Genomic DNA, 20,258 nt, shown 5'->3' on the forward strand with positions numbered 1-20,258 from the left:
AAATGTATGCCATACAAAATGAAGGAAATATCCACACGACTTTTGTGAGGCTCCCAAACATCCCGGAACCTCCTAATAAGAAGTTGGTGATCGCGCAGAAAAATAATGCGTTGGGCAGAAAAAAAAAAGCAAGAAACATTAATCCGATACAAGACAACAACGAAAGAAACAGAAGAAAGCCGCTTTATTTCCTGCTGTGCGATGAGCATGTACAGGCCGCTGCTTGGTACGTAGTGCATCTCAAAAATACACTGCAGGGAAGCCTACGTATTATGAATACTTATCGAGAAGATCTGATCGCTGATCCTCGCGAATAAGCAAGAAAAAACGAGTTACACACGATCTTCTGACCGATAAGCTGAAGAAAGTTCTCTATCTCTTCGTGTGTTGCAAACTTGTCGGGGATACAGCTTAAAATTATTCAGATGCGTCAGAAGCTGGCAAAATAACTGAGTCGCTAGAAATAAGCTTTTTAACGCACTACAGCAACGAAGTGGGCGATTTCGAGCCCAGGCACTGTTGCCCCTCACAAGCGGAGTGTAGCAGACGACAGCGGCGCGAATCCCTAAGCCGACGTCAGAGCCAGGGGGCGCCACTCAAAGATCTCACTGCCAATATCGGGTAATTGGAAGTTATTTTGAATAAAAAATGACCGAAGCTCAGACTAAGGCGTTAGACTTGAAGGTAACGAAGCTGTACGCAACCTTCACGACCATCCCGACGGTTTAAGTCCACGATAGCGAAAGTGTTGCCCCGATTACGGCGAACGTCGGAGTCGTATTTTTGGCCAATCTTGGCTAATCTCCCTGAGTGGGTATGATTGGCTTGACAAACGTGCGGCGGTGTCGCTCGGCGGTCGCCGCGAGGCCGCGCTCACGTGCGCGCGCTCGGCAGTTTCTTGGTATTTTTAACTGCGGACACGAAAAATTACGGTTTGCTGAACAGCTTCGCTGTTAAAAAGCGCCGAGGTGACCGTCATTTCACGATTAAATTCCAAATTTTAGCGCCAATACGCCGCCGTATGGACTATGACGACGCCGTCCCAACTGAGGCAGCGCGCAGTCGATACAGCGGCCGTTAGTTGAGACTCGCCCCTGCGTAAGCGTCCCCCTCTTTTTAGGTCCTCAACCTTCCTTGTTGTGCGCAGCGCCGTGTGAGCAGTTTGCGTGCTGGACGCTTCAGGCTTCTACTTTTGCGATAAGTCTCAACTATCATAGCAACTCGTGTTGCACGATCGAATCATGGCTCCAAGGCCACCGGTAAAAAAAAATGGCCGCGTATCTGCTCCTTTTGTTGCAAACGTCGACGAAAGACGATAGTCGGCTGGCGCCCCTGACGAGTAAATGCCTCCCGTCGCTTTCCCGCTCACCTCTCATTCTGTTCCTCTTCCGCCGCGCTCCTCCCAAGGTAAACGCGCTAGAGGTTCGCTCAAGTGAATTTAAATTTACCGCATTCCGCTTCTCCAAGTCGGGTGTCTCGATGCCAGCGCTGCCGTACGGCGGAGGTACACGTGAATTGAGGCGCCCTACTACAGCGTTTATAGAACCACGTTGCCCTACTCCACGAGCGTTTCAAGCGAAGCGTGGATCGCATCTGGTGGAACCTTTCGTTGCTATTGCCGTTTGATTTCTTAAATGCCGCCAGGAGGTAGCGCTGGCATCAGCAGGCGGCGACTTTCTGCCGTTCATGTAGTATTTTATTTGCTATCGCAAAAACCAGCGTCCATAATTTTTTAAATAAAGGAACACTGCAACTATCGCTCATGTATTGATTTCCTGCTTTATATAACCGTAATGTCTTGTTCTTGTTTAACAATGTTGACAAGTCTGAACACTAACACGACGTTTAGATTTGGCTGTGAGTATATAAGACTGTTGCGCAGCTTTCGTTTCACTTTGATCGGGTGGCTGAATCGAGTCACAGACAGACCAAAATTTCTGCGTTAAAGTAGTTCAAGAAAGTCTGTCGTCTTTAAAATCGCAAAGGCTCATGGGTACGTCGTCTGCTCCCGCCACTTCCGGTTCGAGATCTCTCCTGGCCTCCCGTGCGCAGGAGGTTTTCACGCGCGTGTGCGCTTGTTGTTTCGGTTTCCACCGAAAAAAAAAACAAAAAAACCCTCCTCTCATGCATCGCGCAACGAGATATAACAAGGATTCGTCCTACAAGAAGGTTTCCGTTCGCGCTGACCACCATGAAAGATAAACAACACGCACACACACGCGTGAAAGCCGCCGGCGTACGGAAGGCCAGGAGAGGTCTCGAAACGGAAGTGGCGGGAGCAGGCGACGTACCCGTGAGCCTTTGCGCTTTTTGCCGGTCACCTTTTGGCGATGGCAGTCGAGATTCTTAACGAAATCAAGAAGAGGAACGTGTTGCGGACTAATAACAATGCTGGTGTTATGTTTTTTTTTTTTTTTGTTAAATTGGAAATTCGGAAGTTTTTTGCGGTCTCCGTAGACTTCGTATTAACTGGAGTCGGCTGTATTACAAAACAGAAAAGAATCACAACGCAAGAGACTTCTGGGCTCAGCAGGGAAATTTCGAGCACCTAATTAATCATAATTTCATATATTTCAACAATTCTAAGGAATCTGGTCCCGCCAACTTCTAAGAACACTTGTTAGGAGGACCTCAGCTTGATTCCTGCATGGTGAAAGGCGTATACCCAAATAGAAATAAAAACTCCCACCTCCCCTTGCGGGAACCCCTGTGTAGATGCGACGCATAGGGGGTTCACGTTGCAGCGTTGGGCAGCGGAGGAACGGCGCTGGAACGATGGAGCGGAGCGGCGCAGGCACCGCGTTTTATAGCGCGCATAACGTTGAGGGGACTGCGTAAGCCGGTCCCAGTCGATGACGACGTTGGCGTACTTGTAAAGCGGCGTGGACTCTAGGTGTTTGAGCCAAGCGTGGATGTTGCTTCGCCGGAGAACGGCACACCGGTTATATGCGCAGCGCGCCCGAAGGAGAGGAAACCGCGGAAGAGAGAGTACTGCACATGCGCCGGCCCTAGCGCGTCTGCCGCGGCTATGACGACGACGACGCCGGAGGGACAAGGCGAGTGAATCAGATGCTCTGCATCTAAAAGGGAACCCCGCTGTTCTGGCCACGAAAGACGACGACTCTGTTTTCTCTGCACTCAAGCTGCGTCGCGTCACACTAAGAATAGGAACAAAGTCGAAGCCTCCTGGTTTGACGTTTGATTAACGCGACTATTCCGGAACTAACACCCCCAAAGAGCTATTTTAGAACGTTCTCGGGCGCTGCTAACTGAAGATACGTACCCTGCCAGACATCGACTGTGTGTCTGGTCGGCGTTACGTTTAACCGCTCGTCCTTTATTGTCCCATGCGCCTCTGTGTCAGCAAGCACACGGTGCGGCTGCAGCAGCCATCAGTAGAAACAATTGGTCTTGCAAACACTGAACTGTGATAATATCACTATCGCCCATCCCGGACCCTGCCAACAGAGTAGTAAGAATGTCAGCACAAAGAAATTTGCGCTTTCTGCCTCGTATTATTGCTTCGGGCTCATGTCGTTCGCGTCCACACTTCGAAATAAAGGTTCGAGGCTAAATTTTATTATGTGATAGTCATCTTGGCCAGTTTGCGCTGATGCGTAGCCGAAAGCCACACTAGAGTGGTTAACGCGTTCTGTTAAACGTGCCCTTCGCATCTTCACAGACCAAAATGCTGCCAGCCTGGAGAGCCTGTTATGCGCTAACTAAATTCGACTTGAAAGTGGTCATTGCAGAGCATGGAGACTGAAAGCGCTCGGTTTGATGCTAATTCTGGCCCAAACCGCATACGGCGCATTGTACAGGGCTCTCACAGCGCGGGAAATATGAGAGCTGCGAGGCAAATGCTCTCTCTCTCTCTCTCTCTCTCTCTCTCTCTCTCTCTCTCTCTCTCTCTCTCTCTCTCTCTCTCTCTCTCTCTCTCTCTCTCTCTCTCTCTCTCTCTCTCTCTCTCTCTCTCTCTCTCTCTCTCTCTCTCTCTCTCTCTCTCTCTCTCTCTCACAGCTCACATCCACCTACTTTTGGTGAGCGGACAAGGTTGTACGCAACCTGCAGGCACAGCAGCTATAGCTCAAGCACGTGCCCTAAAAACTCCCACTGATTCCGCGGGACCGAGGGCGTCAACACGGTTACGCGTACATCTATCGAACACGGAAACGCCGTTACGCAAGCAAGACCTCTGTTATTCAAATACCAGCCTACGCCGCACACGCGTGTTACTTGAAAAACTGAAACCAGAATATTTTGGAATTGAAGCTTGTATTTGTGTTCTCCCTGCGAACTTGTTGCTGCCGGCGTTTCAAAGTATGGATGATTTTATTTATGAACAGCACTATTCTTTTTTGTCGCATCCACCATTGCTTCATTCCACCAACATCATGTAGCCTTAGCAGTGCTCCAGACGACATTAGATAATGAGAAGGGCGGAAGTTGATTGATTGATTGATTTGTTTATTGATTGATTGATTGATTGATTGATTGATTGATTGATTGATTGATTGATTGATTGATTGATTGATTGATTGATTGATTGATTGTAGGGTTTAACGCGCCGACGCAACGCAGGCGATGAGGCGCGCCTTAGTGGGGGGCTCCGAATTAATTTTGACCACCTGGAGATTTTTAATGTAAGCCTAAACCTCGCACACACGGGCGTTTTTGCTTTTAGCCTCCATCAGAAAAGCGGCCGCCTCGGCCAGGAGTCGAACCCGCGACCTCGTGCTCAGCGGCGCAACGCATAGTGTCCCGCCACGCATCTTCGTGTCGACTGTTCTATACCAATGTAGGCTGAAACGAAGGTGGTTGAAAAAATAAATTTCTTATCAAAAAACCCTAGTATCAATGATACAACGTAACAATCAGAAGCTTAAACAAGTGCAGCGTTTGTTTTTACAAACTAACAGAGCCCGAAGGCTAGCAGTTACAGAAACTTACAGAAACACACAAACAATTTCAAGGTGATTACAAACAAAATATTAGCCTACAAACAATGTAGAGATCGTTACAACCAAAACGTCAACAAGCCAGGGAAACAACGGTACAAAAGCATTCGCTACAATAATACAACAAACGGTACAAGGGCGGTGCTAATGCCACAACGAATACTGTGGCGCAAAACAACCAATTCTAACCAAGAAATCACCAAACCTAACAACAAATATCCCCAAGGACATAGGTCTGCAAAAACTGGCATGAATAATAACCCTTTTGCTCGACACCTCTAAAAACCGTGTAAACTCAACTTTCCGGAAGGGCCAACTCACCTTCCGGAAACGTCACGAGGTGTTGTTGTCTGAAAAAGGAACGCAGCCTGCAATTCTGTGCAACGGCCCTGCAGCGATTACATCGCAGTACACAACCGCCAATTAGTGCGAATAGTTTGCCCAGGATGGTGCCAGGGAAATGTTTCCTCAGTTGATACCGTGCGAGTCCCAAACTTGGGGCGGCATGGTGTAAGATGCGCCAAAAGCAACGCGCTACAGTGCAACTTTCGGTTGGCCTAAGTTTGGACAGGGAGAATTCTCTGTTACTCCCCAGAAAAATCATCTGTCTTTTGTGCGAAGAATTCGCCAAGATTTTTGTCACTGGATGTTTTTGGCGTCCTCGGGCAGCGATATACCTGAAGTCATACGTTACCAGGAAAAATCTGGTTGTTCTACTCGCCTACTCGACGTCACCGTAACATTTTTTTTTCATACAGCCTGGCAGGTTGTTCATTCACAATATCAAGATCTTGTGCTGCTGAGCATGAGGTCACGGGTTCGATTCCGGCCGCGGCGTACATCGCACAGGGCCCCACTTTTATCACGCCCCACTACTCTGGACACCCACACCCTGATTTAGATCGAGAAATCACACAAGCTGAGGTACGCGCAGCACTCCTCAATATCTGCACCAACACAGCTCCCGGCACGGACGGCATAACGAATAAACTTCTATGAAACCTCAGTGATTCCTCTATAGCGACTCTCACCAAATACTATAATCACTTCTGGATTACCGGCACTCTCCCTCCCGAATGGAAACATGCTCAAATATCCTTCATACCTAAACCTGGCAAACCCCTCGCACTCAAACATCTCCTGCCTATATTTCTCACTTCCTGTCTATAGGCAAAGTCCTTGAGCATATTATTCACGCTCGCCTTACTCAATACCTGGACGATTCCAACGCCTATCCTTCCACAATCTTTGGCTTCCGCTCGCGGCTATCAGTCCAAGACGTCCACCTACAACTTCATCATGACATCATTACCCCTCCCTCCCGAATGGACACGGCCGCCATTCTAGCTCTTGATCTTCAAAAAGCTTTTGACCAAGTTTCCCATACCTCAATCCTGAGCAACCTTGAAGCACTGAAAGTTGGTCACCGGACCTATAATTACATCCGCTTTTTTTTTAACCAACCGTACCGCGGAGCTTCACCTGGGAGATGTCGCCTCCGCACCAATAAAAATGCCATCCATAGGAACCCCTCAAGGAGCAGTGTTGTCACCCTTGCTCTTCAACATAGCCTTCCCCCAACTCCCACAGCAGATTTCTCAAATACCTTACCTTCGACACAGTTTGTACGCGGACGACATTACCCTTTGCACTTCTGGAGGAAGCTATGCCCAGATTGAAGAAACACTTCAAACCTGTGCAAACATGATCCTCGCTGCCACGACTGAAGCAGGGCTCACTTGTTGCACAGCGAAATCCGAGCTCTCAATTCTCCCCCCCCGCCTCGCGGTAAACCCTCCAGCCCTCCTACCATCCCTATGACTCTCGGCCAGAGCAAAATTCCAACGGTGCCCCAGATAAAGGTACTAGGGCTCTCAATACAACAAAATCGCGCGAACTCCCAATACCTCTCAACTAAACGCCCAAATCACTCAAACCATTAGCCTTCTCCGACGCATCACTCCCCGGCATCAGGGCCTCAAGGAGGCGGAACGCCTACGCTTCATTCAAGCTTTCATTATCAGTCGCCTCACCTTCTCCCTCCCGTACCTCAATCCCACCCGTGCAGAACTTGACAAAGTAAACCGCCTGTTGCGTAAAGTCTACCGAGTAGCCCTGCAGGTACCTCACAACACTTCCACTGCCAAACTAGAACAACTTGGTATCCACAATAACGCTGAGGAATTTATTGAAGCCCATCTAATGAATCAATACTCCCGTCTATCATCATCCCCTGCGGGACCAACAATTCTCCGCCGATTACCCATCCGCATCCCCATCTTCACTAATTCAGGCCACCCGATTCCCCCTACCATTCGAGACAATATCCTAACCCGGCCGCTACCCCGCAAAATGCACCCCACCAACCACGTCGCTCGAAAGGAGCAACGCGCTTTTTACCTGGCAGAAAAATACCCTATCAAACCGACAACCCACTATGTGGATGCCGCTAGCTACCGAAACCACACAGCCTATGCCTTGGCGATCATCAACAGTCCTAACTCCTCCCCCCCCCCCCCCCCCCTCTTCCCCCCCCCCCCCCCCCCCCCAACTCACATCTCTCACCATCCGCACCTACTTACCTACTGAGGAGGAAGAAGCGGCAATAGCGCTAACCCTTTACAGAGCCCTAACCCAAAAGTCATCTTGTCCGATTCACAATCTGCTATACGGAACTTTGCCCGAGGGGCGCATATCAGCCAAAGCTCTCAAAATTCTTCTTCGTAATCCCCCCAAAACGCCCGTGGAGCTCGTGTGGACACCTGCCCACACTGGCTTATGGGGTAACGAGGCGGCCCATACAGCAGCTCGAGATCTTACTGCCCGAGCAGGCCCTTCTGTTACCCCTAACCACGGAGCGCAATCCACTCGAGATAGCCTTACTACGTACGCGGCTATCACCGTGCACTACCACCCCCTCCGCCAGAAATACCCTCCAGCACACTCTTCACTTTCTACAATGGAAGAACGCTTGTGGCGGATCCTTCAAACTAATACCATTCCGTGCCGCGCACACCTTTATCGCATATACCCCTTATCACCCCTACGCCCCCACTGCAGAGATGTCGACACCATCTGCAACGATATGTGGGCGTGCCCTCGAAACCCCTTACCCCTAATCCCCTCTGTTGGTCAATGTGAGGTGGCGTTGGGCGGCTCAGACCCCGGGGTCCAGAAAGCCTTGGTAGAACGAGCTTCCGAAGTCACCAACCGCCGCTAAATTGCATACTGCAATACAGTTTATTCCTCCTCCTCCTTGTCACGAGAGCGTCTGCTATAAAGTGGGGCCACAAAAATGACGGCGACAACGAAAGGTGCGTTCGCGGAACGGCACGTGCTTCAGAACGCTGACGTGGCTGAGCGGCGCTTCGCGTGAGACCACATTTTTAAAGAAGATACAGAGAGTAAACTTTAATTTGGAGGAAATAGGTTAAAGGAGTGCTGTGGCCGCCGGTGCGAGTGTGGCAGCGACAGTAGCAGCTCTGTCCACGAGTGAGGCTTGGACTCCCGGGTCACAGCTACCCAGCGCTCCCTCCCACAAATCGTCAGAGGTGATTGAAGGGACTTGGTCAAGAGGGCAACCCCACATGGAGTGGGGGACTTTGGCACGGATACCACATGAGGGGCAGTTGGGCTGAGGGATGGAAGAGTGTGATAAAGTACCGCCGTCCACTTTCTTTCTGTCTTTCCAAATTCTTTATCTGTTTCAATGGCCTACCACATCCTCCCCTTTTTTGCTTTCCGAGGTTTTATATATATATATATATATATATATATATATATATATATATATATATATATATATATATATATATATATATAGTAAAAAATGGGTATAGCTTCTAACAAAACTGTTTATTGGTCGACGTTTCGATCGGATGCCGATCTTTCTCAAGACAACATTTCGTATTTCTGTGCACGTATTTATAAGCTCGTCGTCCAACGACGCCGAAAAAAGAGAGAGGGGGGATTTGGGGAGAGAGGTAGCAACAAACACGCTCTAGGCGAGGTGAGGTGAAGGTTTGCAAAAAAGAGAGAAAAAAAAAAAAAGAAAACGCAAAACACAAACAAACCTAAACATGCAGAAAAGAGAGAGGAGTACACAACTCTTTCAAGAAACATGTCCTCCATCGTTCGTCAGCTTGTAGAACGAGTGACAGGTAGCGCCCGCTTCAGAGGGGGGCCGCTCTGCTTAAGAAACGAAAGCGCAAAGCAGTAACAGGGACGCTCTCACACCATCACTGGGAGGCACAGAATTCTAATGGTCACTGACCTTACGGGAAGAGTTTACAGGAAGCGGTCGCAGCCGCACACATATCTCAGTGACGCCAACCCTACAAAACAAACAGGCAGGCTCGTTAAGAGTGTAGGTACGATCTCCGCACTGTGGCTCAAAGCATGCACGATTCTGCCTACCGGCAGGACGGGCGAGCGCCATTCATCATTCTTAGCTCTATTCTTCTGCCCTGCCCGGGCAGCCGACAGGGACGTCCCTAACCATGAACCAGGGAGAAGGGGCTTAACTAATCCCCTAACCGCACGCGGGAGTCGCGCGGGTCCTTTGTTGGAGTAAACGGCGGCGGGCGCCTCGATGTTGTTTGTGGCATATGCCGCCTGTGAGGACACCCCAGGAAGGGAATAAATAAAATAAGAATAGCTTGATTACTTGTTTAAACAACACAGAAACTTACAATTTAGATAGGGGATTATTCTGCAGCCAGATTATCGACAGCATGTATAGACTATTTGCTATTTTACTATTTGCTACGGCAACCAAAGACAGCCCTTCTCGCAATCTATATATATATATATATAAATATATATATATATATATATATATATATATATATATATATATATATATATATATATATATATATATATATATATATATATATATATATATATATATATATATATGTTTAACCTTTTGTGACCCTACCTATTTCCTGTTCGATTGCTAGCTTCTGTGAAATGCTCTTTTGTGCCCCCTATCCATTCTCTTCATCCGCTGGGGGCACACCCATCTTCGCTTCCCCTAGAACCAGTCTCCCCAGCCACTGAATACCTTGCTGTATACTCTTCCCTTTCTTTACAAACCGCGGTTGACCATTTTCCCCCATTGTCTGAACTTGCAGCCCGCGCGGCATACGTTGACCCGTCATGGTGCAACCTTGAACGCTGCATTGTTAACACGACCCCTTTTTCTCTCTCTTGCTCCCCCCCCCCCCACTTTTTTTTTTGTTGTTGTTGTTTGTTGGTTGATGTTGTAACGTAGGCGTAGCCTGACTGTATGCACACTCTCCATTTGCGAAACATTTTCCATTCCTTCTTACAGTTTTATGCAAACCTATATAAGAAATGTGTTCAATGTTTGCGACACCATAATCATGTAACTTTACTCTGATGAAGGCAAGTCCCATTGCCGCTACGTAAGTAAACATTGTTTGTTATTGTTCTTGCTGTGTATCCGACTCTTTACTTATACTATATATATATATATATATATATATATATATTGCGTCTGTGGTATATTGGCCAGCCACTCTGTCAAGCAGGTGGTCAACCTGCTGTCCCTCATTCGCATTACGTGACCAGCCTATGACCATTCGCCTAATTGGAACTATAATGTCCTCCACCTTGGTCTGTTCTCTAACCCATGCGGCTGTTTCCCTGCTCTTCAACGTGACCCCTAGCATTCGGTGTTCCATGGCCCGTTGTGCCGATCTAAGTTTCTTCTCAATTCGTTTGATGAGACCCCAAGTTTCTGCCCGTAAGCCATTGCTGCAAGAGCGGGTTTATTATCATTCAATATAAGTTTTTTGAGTGACAGAGGAAGCTTACCAGGCAGGATGTTGGAGTTCATACCAAACTCTGACCCCATGCTTATTCTGCGGGTGATTTCCCGTTCATGGTTTGCATCACCAGCTATGACTTTCCCAAGATATACGTATTCGGTGACCGTTTCCAAGACTTCATTGCCTACCTGAAAGTGATGTACCTTGGCGTGTTGATTCGACAGTACCGTTTATTTTTTCGTGCTTATTTTTAAGCCAACAGTCATACATACTTGCAGAGCACAATGGGTAAAGCATGCGCTGCAACTATATATATATATATATATATATATATATATATATATATATATATATATATATATATATATATATATATATATATATATATATAGGTGATCAAAATTAGGTCGACAGTTTTTTTTAATTAGGCCCGTAGATTTCAGTGAAGACCACCTCTACAGTGAGGTTTTCGCCCAGGGAAACACAAAATTAGGTCGTAGTTATTGATGTCGCTGTCTTAATTACCTAAAATCGATAATTAACTTTTTAGTGTCTCCAGTAAACAGGCATGTTTGTATTGAAAAGTTATACGCAATCGCGTTTTGACGCAGTTTCATTTGGCAGAATTCTTCTAGCGCATTCGTACTCCGAGATATAGAGCTGCGAAGTTCAATTGCCGTTCTCATGATTACGCATGCTAGACACTGAAGACCACGCCAAAGCTCCTCCCTTTTGTTCTGTGTTTCGATAGCGGTTCCGCCTACTGCAGATTGCGATAACGCCAGCCAAGACTGAAAGGGTGCCAGCAATCACTTTTGCCTATGGCTCCACCCCGTTAACAAACTAACCACCGTACACAACACGCACGTCACAAAAGGGAGGGGCTTTGCGCCGGCCTTCACTGTCTAGCATGCGTAATCATGCGAGCGGCAATTAAGCTTAGCAGTTCGATATCTCGGAGTACGAATGCGCTAGAAGAATTCTGCAAAATGAGACTGCGTAGAAACAAGATTGCGTCTAACTCTTCAATACAAACATGCCTGCTTACTGAACCACTAAAAAGTTAATTATTCAATTTTAGTTAATTAATCCCCCGACATCAATAGTTACCACCTCATTTTGTGTCCCCCTTGGCGCATAACCTCATTGTAGTGGTGGTCTTAACGTACATCTAAGCGCCTATTTTTTAAAAATCTGTCGACTTAACTGTGATCACCCTGTACATATATATATATATATATATATATATATATATATATATATGTATTATAATGAGGCTTATTAGCAAACGGCTAGAGCGTGGTAACGGGGGCTGGTTGTGCCAGAGGCCAAGCTGGCTCGGGAGTCTACGCGCAGGTCTCTCAGCAAGATCGTTCTCGATGGGGCTGCTCCGATGACTGAGCCTTGCACATAGACCCAGTTGGGGGATTGACGGCACCTGACAGTCAGCCTCGGTCTCCGTTGAGCACACACCTCTTTGGCCACACTGGCGCGCCTGCTAACGGCCACTATCTCTGTTACAATATATATATATATATATATATATCTGCATATCCGTTCTCAGTGGTGTCGTTCGTTTAAGGCCTATTGCCTCAAAATGCCGGATAACGAACATAAAAAACACCTTAAACATGTATTAAACCTACTTCTACCTACTCTCAGTATACGGTGTTTTAGTTACTCCCAGTTACTTTACAGTCAGTCTAACATTCTTTTTTCCCTTCATGAGCTGCCGAAACTGCAGGCACGAGAGTGCGTGGAAAACACCTGGGACCAGCAACAAAAATTAAGCAAAAGTAATGCAATGCCTTTTGTAGGTCTCTAAAGAAATACTGTTCAACTTAAAGTGGAGCTGTGTGACGTTGGGTTACTGCGATGGTCATATCGGTTGGCGCAAGTCTGCTTCATACCGAGTGGTCTAACGAGCTAACTAAGTGTACGTGAATGTACTTATCTTATTATCTTATTATTTACTTGCCCGTAGCGAACTACTGTTGCTCTTAGGCCACTGCGCGACAAGCGCTCTCCATCAAGCAATCTGAGGCCCGCCTGACAAACCTACCAAGATGGCACATATTACGGAAGGTACGAGAACGCGCCACCCTCTTAGCCTTTCAATATGATCCTTTCTCCCCTTCTGTGGCTTACGGGCTCGTTGTGGAATAAAAATATTCAATCAATCAATCAATCAGTCGAATTATTTGATACCGGTTTATTTGATTATATATTTATTAGGTTCCCATATCCCGGTGCGAGTCAGAGTTATTCCCATGGAGTCGCATTATTTAATTCAGGTGCAAACAGTAAGGGTTCGGATGTTTACATTCCGGTCACAAAGCTCGAGCAAGTTCGGTTCAAAAAGACAAGAAAGAAACGAGCGACGCTGACCGACGGCTGGGATTCTAATCACGTCCTTCCTTTTAACCCGCCGCACCTCGGCTGCCGAAAGCCCGCCGCCGCACCGCCCAGTGCGTGGCACCGGCGCTCTCCTAGCTTGAGCGGACAGCCCCAGTGGTCGCCACCATCGCGCGAGGCGCACGGCCACGTGATATCCAGGCGCTCAGTGCGCGCGGTGTTGGAAAAGCGCTCGCGGAGCCCACCAAGCCGAGCGAGCGAAGAGCACGCCGTCGACGGGCGGCGAAGGCGCAGCAACAGCCCCTCACGCCGCCGCTCCGCGCGCACACGCCCTCTTCTCTCGACCAAGACGTGGCAGCGACTGTGGGCTTCACGGAGAGCGAAACTTCCCACGCGAGGCTGGCCGCACGCTCGCATGACACTCCTGTTGACGAGGGAAGACAAACCACTGGGAAAGTTGTGATCGCGCCCTCGGCGCTGTGCTCTCAGCACCACGGCCGTTTCCGTCGAGGACCACCACGTGCTTCGGCCGTCCGCGCGAACGAAGACGGCGTACTCCTTCCACCTGCCGCAGCGAGCGGCCCCGCTACCGTCGAACGCGGGGATGATGAACATCCGGCACCACAGCCACCAGCAGCCCCAGCGTCACCCCAGCCACGAACTTTTGCGGCACCCACCCCGCCACCACTCCGGCGTCGTAGCCCTGGGCGAAGCCGTGCCGCCGCCTCAAACGCATACGGCGGCGGCACCCTCGGGTGACCCGGGTGCCGGCGGAGGGGGCGGGAGGCGCCGGCACGGGGCGTCGAACGGCGTGCCGACCACGCGGCGTCCGACGTGCGCCCGGTGCCGCAACCACGGGCTGAAGATCGCCATCCGCGGCCACAAGCGCTACTGCCGGTACCGCCAGTGCGACAGCCCCAAGTGCCGCCTCACGGTGGAGCGCCAAAAAGTGATGGCGGCCCAAGTGGCGCTGCGCCGCGCTCAGGCACAGGACGAGATGCTGGGACGCATCCCGGCCGACGAGGACGTCAAGCCCGTGCTGCCCACGGACCCCGGAGCGCCGCCCCTGCCGCAGCCTCCGTCGGGGCCCCTGCTCCGAGGGCCGACGGGCGCCGCGCTGTCCGTGTCCACCAACTCCGCCTTCAGGGCCACTGCCGGTGAGTGCACCGTCGCCGACTGCTTCCGTCCGTGTTCACTAGGGTGTACTACTTCTCGTAGAGTCTGTCTAAAATTGCTGTTGAGAGGCGATAAAGGAGACAGCGTTTGGGGCTGGCACCTCCTACGCAACCTCTCCTGGTCCTACTTTAATCCCAACTAAACCAGTCTCACCCCCTGAACGCCATTCGTGTAGTGCATACGGTGAAAACCGAGCCGCAACCTCCCCCCTTCTTTCGGTCATCCCGAACCCGTGCCTCGAATTAGACAATGCCTGCTGCGTGCTAACTGGTCCGCACTAGATGAACCGTCGCCCAACGCTGTGCCTCTTCTCCTTTAATGTGCCGCCCAACGAGAGCTTTCGCGTGCCGAGCGAACGCGACAGGTCCCGCTGTGACGAGGAGTTCTTCCGTGCGCTGCGACAATTGCCTCTGTCAGTCGCTGAGACGTTTTCCGTTGCGCGCTGTGCATCTACATTGTGTCCAGAATGGTTTGAGGGTGGCGGAAGCTCTTACAACTAACACCAATTGTGTAAAAGGATCCGCACTCTGGTGTACGCAACGCTCTGAGTGCATTGAGCGCGGCGGCTTTGAAACAAAGCTGAAACGAAGTTGAAACAAAGCTGCTTCACGGGCACCATCTTGTCGCGGTACGTCATATATAAAATGTGTATTTTCAGTGTATTTTCCACGGGATGCACGAATTCGATCGACGAAGTTCATTTTGTGACGCCTTGGAGATATTTTTGGCGTTTTGTTCACTGCATGTAAATTTTGAGTGTGTGTGCATATTTTGAGCTCGCAACGTAGAATATTATGTGTGCTGAGAGCCTTGTACATTTGTAGAGGGCCCATCGCGACGCCATTTCGACCGACCAACTGTGGCCCTGAGATTACGCAAGGCGGAATCTTTTTCGTGTCATAATCACACGCGAAAGGTCCCGCAGTATCAACTGCCCTGTGTACAGTTGTAAATATATTGGCTGTTTTAACTTTCTGCTACCGTAGTTGCTGGGACGACACAATCGCAGAAATACCCATTTGCGATGATAGCAACCGTACCGCAAACGGAGCTGATGCACGGAAAAGAAAAAAAAATGCGCGCAAGGGGACGCTCTGTGCAGCGTTAATTCTGTATGGAGTCCCGAAGGAGGATGTTAGTGTGTCATTGCTATGCATCGCTGCGCGCATGGAACAAGCATTGCATGCGTTATAGCGGGAGAATTTTATCCGCAACTAGACCTCAGTGCCAGTGATTCGTTCGTTTGTTCGTTGAACAACACAGAGGGATTCTGATGCCAAAACAGCGCTTAAGAATACCGTGCGCGGAACCCCGCGTTGCGCGCCGTCTTTTTAAGCGCTGTTTCGAATTGAAAAAATTTGTGAATTTGCGAATTTCCGCCGTGATGTGCAACTGTGTGTTGGCGATTGCGAACGGCGTGTGCAAGCCGGCGTTGCGGAAACTGTGCCACATTCACAGGTGGCAATCTTTAGTGTAAATAAAAAATAAAGAACGAAAATAATGTTTTGTGCGTTTGGCGTCAATTTTCTGCGGCCAGTAAGCTTGACGTACTACAAGGGGATTCGATCCGTTGGGAGGCGTTGCTCTCTTTGCTCTCCCTCGCTGGCGCATCGCTTCAACGAGAAGCGGCAAAGCAACGCGAATGCACGCCATCAAAGAACCCTTGGAGACAAGTAGCTTCAGTTCCTTCGGCTTAATTGTTAATTACAGCCCGAACAATTTTCTGTTAAACTTACAGCTGCATAATCCAAAGTAATATGATGTCTCCACGCACTGAAAGATTTAACACCAATCCTAATGAGTCATTTGACTCCAGTTTAGCGAACTCCAGTGTCCAGCTTGGTTCCTTGGTGTATCACGAACCGCGGCAGTGTGGCAGCTACATCCCTAATGGTAACGATATCTGCACCGTTTCTTCTCCACGTTTCAAATATTCATATTTTCTGACCAATTTCGTTATGACTTGCACGAACTTTTTCATACTTATGAAGCCCGCTGGAGAGAGAGAGAGAGAATGGTCTTTAATGGTACTGGTGAGGTTAGCCTGGCAGAGGCGCCTAGCTTGCTACACCGGATACGGGAAAAAAAAAAAATGAAAATGATGAACTGATGAACTGATGGTGATGGCTATGACGACGATTATGCGCTCACTACTGAAGCCTTATTGCACGCTGGAGGTCAGCAAAGAAAATCGTCATGAACCATACTGAGCTGATAAAACTCACTAAAAGGATCTCGTTCAAGCGAGTGACGCTGGACTCTATGAACTTAATTCGCTGTGAATTTTTTCGAGTGACGCATAGGTGATGCGAAAGTCAGCGCTTATTTGAGAATGCATTTCGTTGTTATGTCCACGCAGCATTTCACTTAACTTCATGGACGAAGTCCGGCGCCTTAGATTAATTTTGAAAATTTTAAGCAGGCGCTACACCACAAGGCGTTTGTGATAACCTCTCAAACTTCAGCAATGATGGCGCACCCTTTTTTGAATGCGTCCTGATGCTGTCGCATCATCAGGCCGCATGCAGACGGGTCATGGTTATTCCGGGCATTTTTTGTTGGGGCATAATTTGCATCTCATAATAATGCATTGATGCGAATGGTTCAACAGAAACAGTACTTTTAAACGCACATTTATCAGGAAGAACAAAAAGAATAAGAAAAGCTAAGAACGTGTGGTGCCCGCTCTATTTAGTCAGCTAATAAAGCGATTAGACGATGTTTGCACCTTCCTTCAGCGTCCGTTTTAGTGTACCGTTATTGTAAAATAAGTACTGTGAAGGAACACCCTGGCCAAAGGCGCTTGCATTCTCGGAGTATATGTACCATACTTCATGTGACGGGTCTACAGTTTTTTTTTTTTTTTTGTCGCTGTTACTGCTACATCGTATTTCCGTCCCTTTCATCGCTTCCGTTTTTTTTTTTTTTGTCTTCTGGCGCAAATTACTTCGACAAGCTTCATTTCTTCTACTCACGTGGAACCACGATCAGGTGTCACGTCGCGCACTATTTTACAACTTTTACGTTTCAAATTCATGGCTTACGTTTCAAATTCATGGCTTACAACTTTTACGTTTCAAATTCATCGTTTCAAATTCATGACCGTCGAATCGATCGGAAAAGGAACACAAGCGTCTGTTGCTCGTTGACAATTATATCGGGCGAAAAATTGGGATCGTCGCATCACCAAGGAAAACAAGCACACTTCGCACATGCTATCGCTTTCGAACGTTCTACGTTGCAGAGGAAGCGATTACACGGGCATTTTTCACAAACTGATGTCTTCCTCTCAGTTCGAGGATGCTTGCATTATCTTTGGGGCGGAAGCCCGTGATCGTAGCAAGGACGTAAAGCAGAGGAAGAATATGTCTCGTGAGCTGTTCTCGTGGCTTTCCCATTAGAGCTCCAGTCTTTGTTGTAGAACCTCAGGATTTTGGCCCGAAAGAAATGCGCCCGTGGCTGACGCAAAGAAAAGAAAAAAAAAGGTTAAATCGTCCAGACAATGTTATTAACGAAAGTAGCATCACGTCGATATGTTAGAGCAGCTCGCATACATTATAGCGTAGATGTTTTGTGACCTGCCTGACCAAAATGTGTTCAACTGGCCGGGAGTGCTTGAACAAACTCAACTGCTACCCCCCCAAAATTCAGGGAAGCTTGCACTCACGTGCAAGACTTGAATGGCGCAGCTGTTGTAGGTGAGTATTGCCGGACACAGCTATCCTAGTTAGGTTTCAGTATCATTGTTTATTTGCATAGTTGCGGTGCTAGTAATCGTCGTCACATGCATCGGAGAGGTCGCCGTCTTCTTCGCGACGAGTTGTGGATGCAAATCCATTCTCACAATTGTAGACTTTCCCCATCTCAACTGGCGAAGCATGCACTAAGTCGCGCAAGGTTTAAACCATAGCGAAGCTGCAGGATTTCTTTATACGTGAGAACTGAAGGACACGTCACTACGCATTTGCGCAAGTTTGAAATTGTTTACATGTTCCGTCGTTGTTTCCACTGTGCTAGTAGTAATCGTCGTATGCATCGATATCGTCGTGTTCCTCATCCCAAGCATTTACATGCGCGGTATAGCGCTTGACGACACCCCTGGATTTTTTTCTTCTTCTTGCTAAAGTTACTTCGCGAGCCGGGGACTCGGCGGTCGCCACGAGGCCAGCGCTCACCAGCGCTCGGCATTTTATCGCTCGTGGGTTTTAACGGTTTTCTTCTCTCTTTTTTCCTAAAGCCACTGCACCTGCAGGGAACGCTCGGCGGCCGCCGCGACGCATGCGCTCACGAGCGCTCTGCATTTTCTTGGTATTTTTTTTTTCTGCAACACCGAACTAACGGCTTGTACAACAGCTCCGCTGTTACAATCAAATTTTGGGTGTTTTACGCGCCAAAGCGACAGTGCGCCGTAGGGGAGGGCTCCGGATTAATTTTGACCACATGGGGGCTTTTTAACGCACGCCAAAACCTCGACACACGGGCGTTCTACCTTTCCGTCGCCATCTGAAAAGCGGCCACCGCGGCCGGGGTCGAACCCGCGTCCTTGGGCTCAGCAACCCAACATCCCAGTCACTGAGCCACAGCGGCTCAAAAAGTAAACGAAAATGCATTTCTGAAAGTGAAAGCGCCCTGTAGATACAGTGTAAATTTTTGGGATACGTATTTGGAGAGGGTAAAGGAATTAATCCATAGACCTCAATCAGCCGGTGCTTTGCAGTAATTAAGAACAGTATTGCTACACACCAAAAACAATTTCCGAGCTCGTCTTTGTCGTATTCCCGCTCCCGCGAAAGCCTCGGGCTACCCCTTCAAACATTTTCCCATTTTTACCGAAGGCGAGGACACTCGCCTCGTGCATCGAAATCAGTGAAGACCAGCTGGACGAAGAAATTTAAGAGTGACGGGCCCGGGGCGACCGGGACGGAAGGCGTCGGCGGACAAACGGACAAAGTGTTTGACAGCTCATGGCACGCAACAAGCTTTTTGGCCCCTTCGCAAGTCGGATCGAAGCACCTAACGGTTGCTTGAAACTATCAAGCAATCGCGGTTCCTCAAGTCGGTCATGGTAGTGCGCTGTGCGGACTAACAGTCATGGGACCCACCGCAGGTGCTGCATCAAAGTGACACCGCGCGCAGTATTCTCGCAAAGCCGCGACCGTGAGAACTTTCGGTCGTTTGGGCTTTCAGCATGCGTTGTTTATTTCTTGTTATTTGTTTGTGTTCTGCTCCTGCGCGCGAGAAGGAAACGGAAGGCGCATAATTTGAAGTGACAGTTCAATGGCGTTAAGAAGCACATACATTCGTCACCGGGGAAGGGGGGAGACTGTTCTTGGGACTGGAAAGCAGGGACCCCGGCTGGATTCTTGGAGTCTGGACGAATGGCTTTCGCACGAGCGTTTGCTGGAAAGAGGTGACTTTTCGGGCTGATTTGGTGTAAAGTTCCGGCGTATTGTAAGATGAGGACAAAATAAGGGAAACCTGGGTTTTTCTGTTGGAGAAACCATGCAAATGAACCCTTAAGACTTTCACACGTGCAGTCGACTTCTCCACGGACTCAGCAGGAGGCGAAAAAAAAAATGGCGGAGAGAAAATGAAGCAGTATTAAAGGCTGTTCAAGCAGACAAAGCATTGATTTTGTTCATGGTGCAGTTGCAGCCTGCAAGTCGTACACGATTCAAAGAAGCTGGGATCTTCGATGCACAGGCGTCCAGGAGGCAAGGACGATCAGAGACGCGCTGCGGGGGCAAACTTCGAAGTTGACCGAATTATCCCAAACAGAAACAAAATGTAAGACACAGGTTCGGTGTGCGCGGATGTGACGAACCCGACGGAGCCAGGCGACACGGAAGCCGCGAAAGTGCTTTCCGGCCAATATTACCGCAGTGCTCTCAGTCTCACCGATCTTTTAACTGCTTATTCACCGTGAAGGGAGTCGTCGTTGCTACACAAAAGTGCGAAGCTTGCGTCTCTA

At 48.8% G+C, this 20,258-nt stretch overlaps 1 protein-coding gene across 1 annotated transcript; it reads left to right on the forward strand.

The window, feature by feature from the left end:
- The first annotated feature begins 13,010 nt into the window (after positions 1 to 13,010).
- On the forward strand, positions 13,011 to 16,295 carry LOC144178833 (uncharacterized). The gene has a single exon (XM_077706963.1). It carries the CDS (start codon positions 13,716 to 13,718, stop codon positions 14,427 to 14,429), a length of 714 nt encoding a protein of 237 aa, XP_077563089.1. The 5' UTR covers positions 13,011 to 13,715; the 3' UTR covers positions 14,430 to 16,295.
- Positions 16,296 to 20,258: the final 3,963 nt, after the last annotated feature.

This window comes from Haemaphysalis longicornis, unplaced genomic scaffold (assembly GCF_048455015.1).
Source record: "Haemaphysalis longicornis isolate Haplotype H1 unplaced genomic scaffold, Haemaphysalis longicornis Haplotype H1 scaffold_4, whole genome shotgun sequence".
Taxonomy (NCBI): domain Eukaryota; kingdom Metazoa; phylum Arthropoda; class Arachnida; order Ixodida; family Ixodidae; genus Haemaphysalis; species Haemaphysalis longicornis.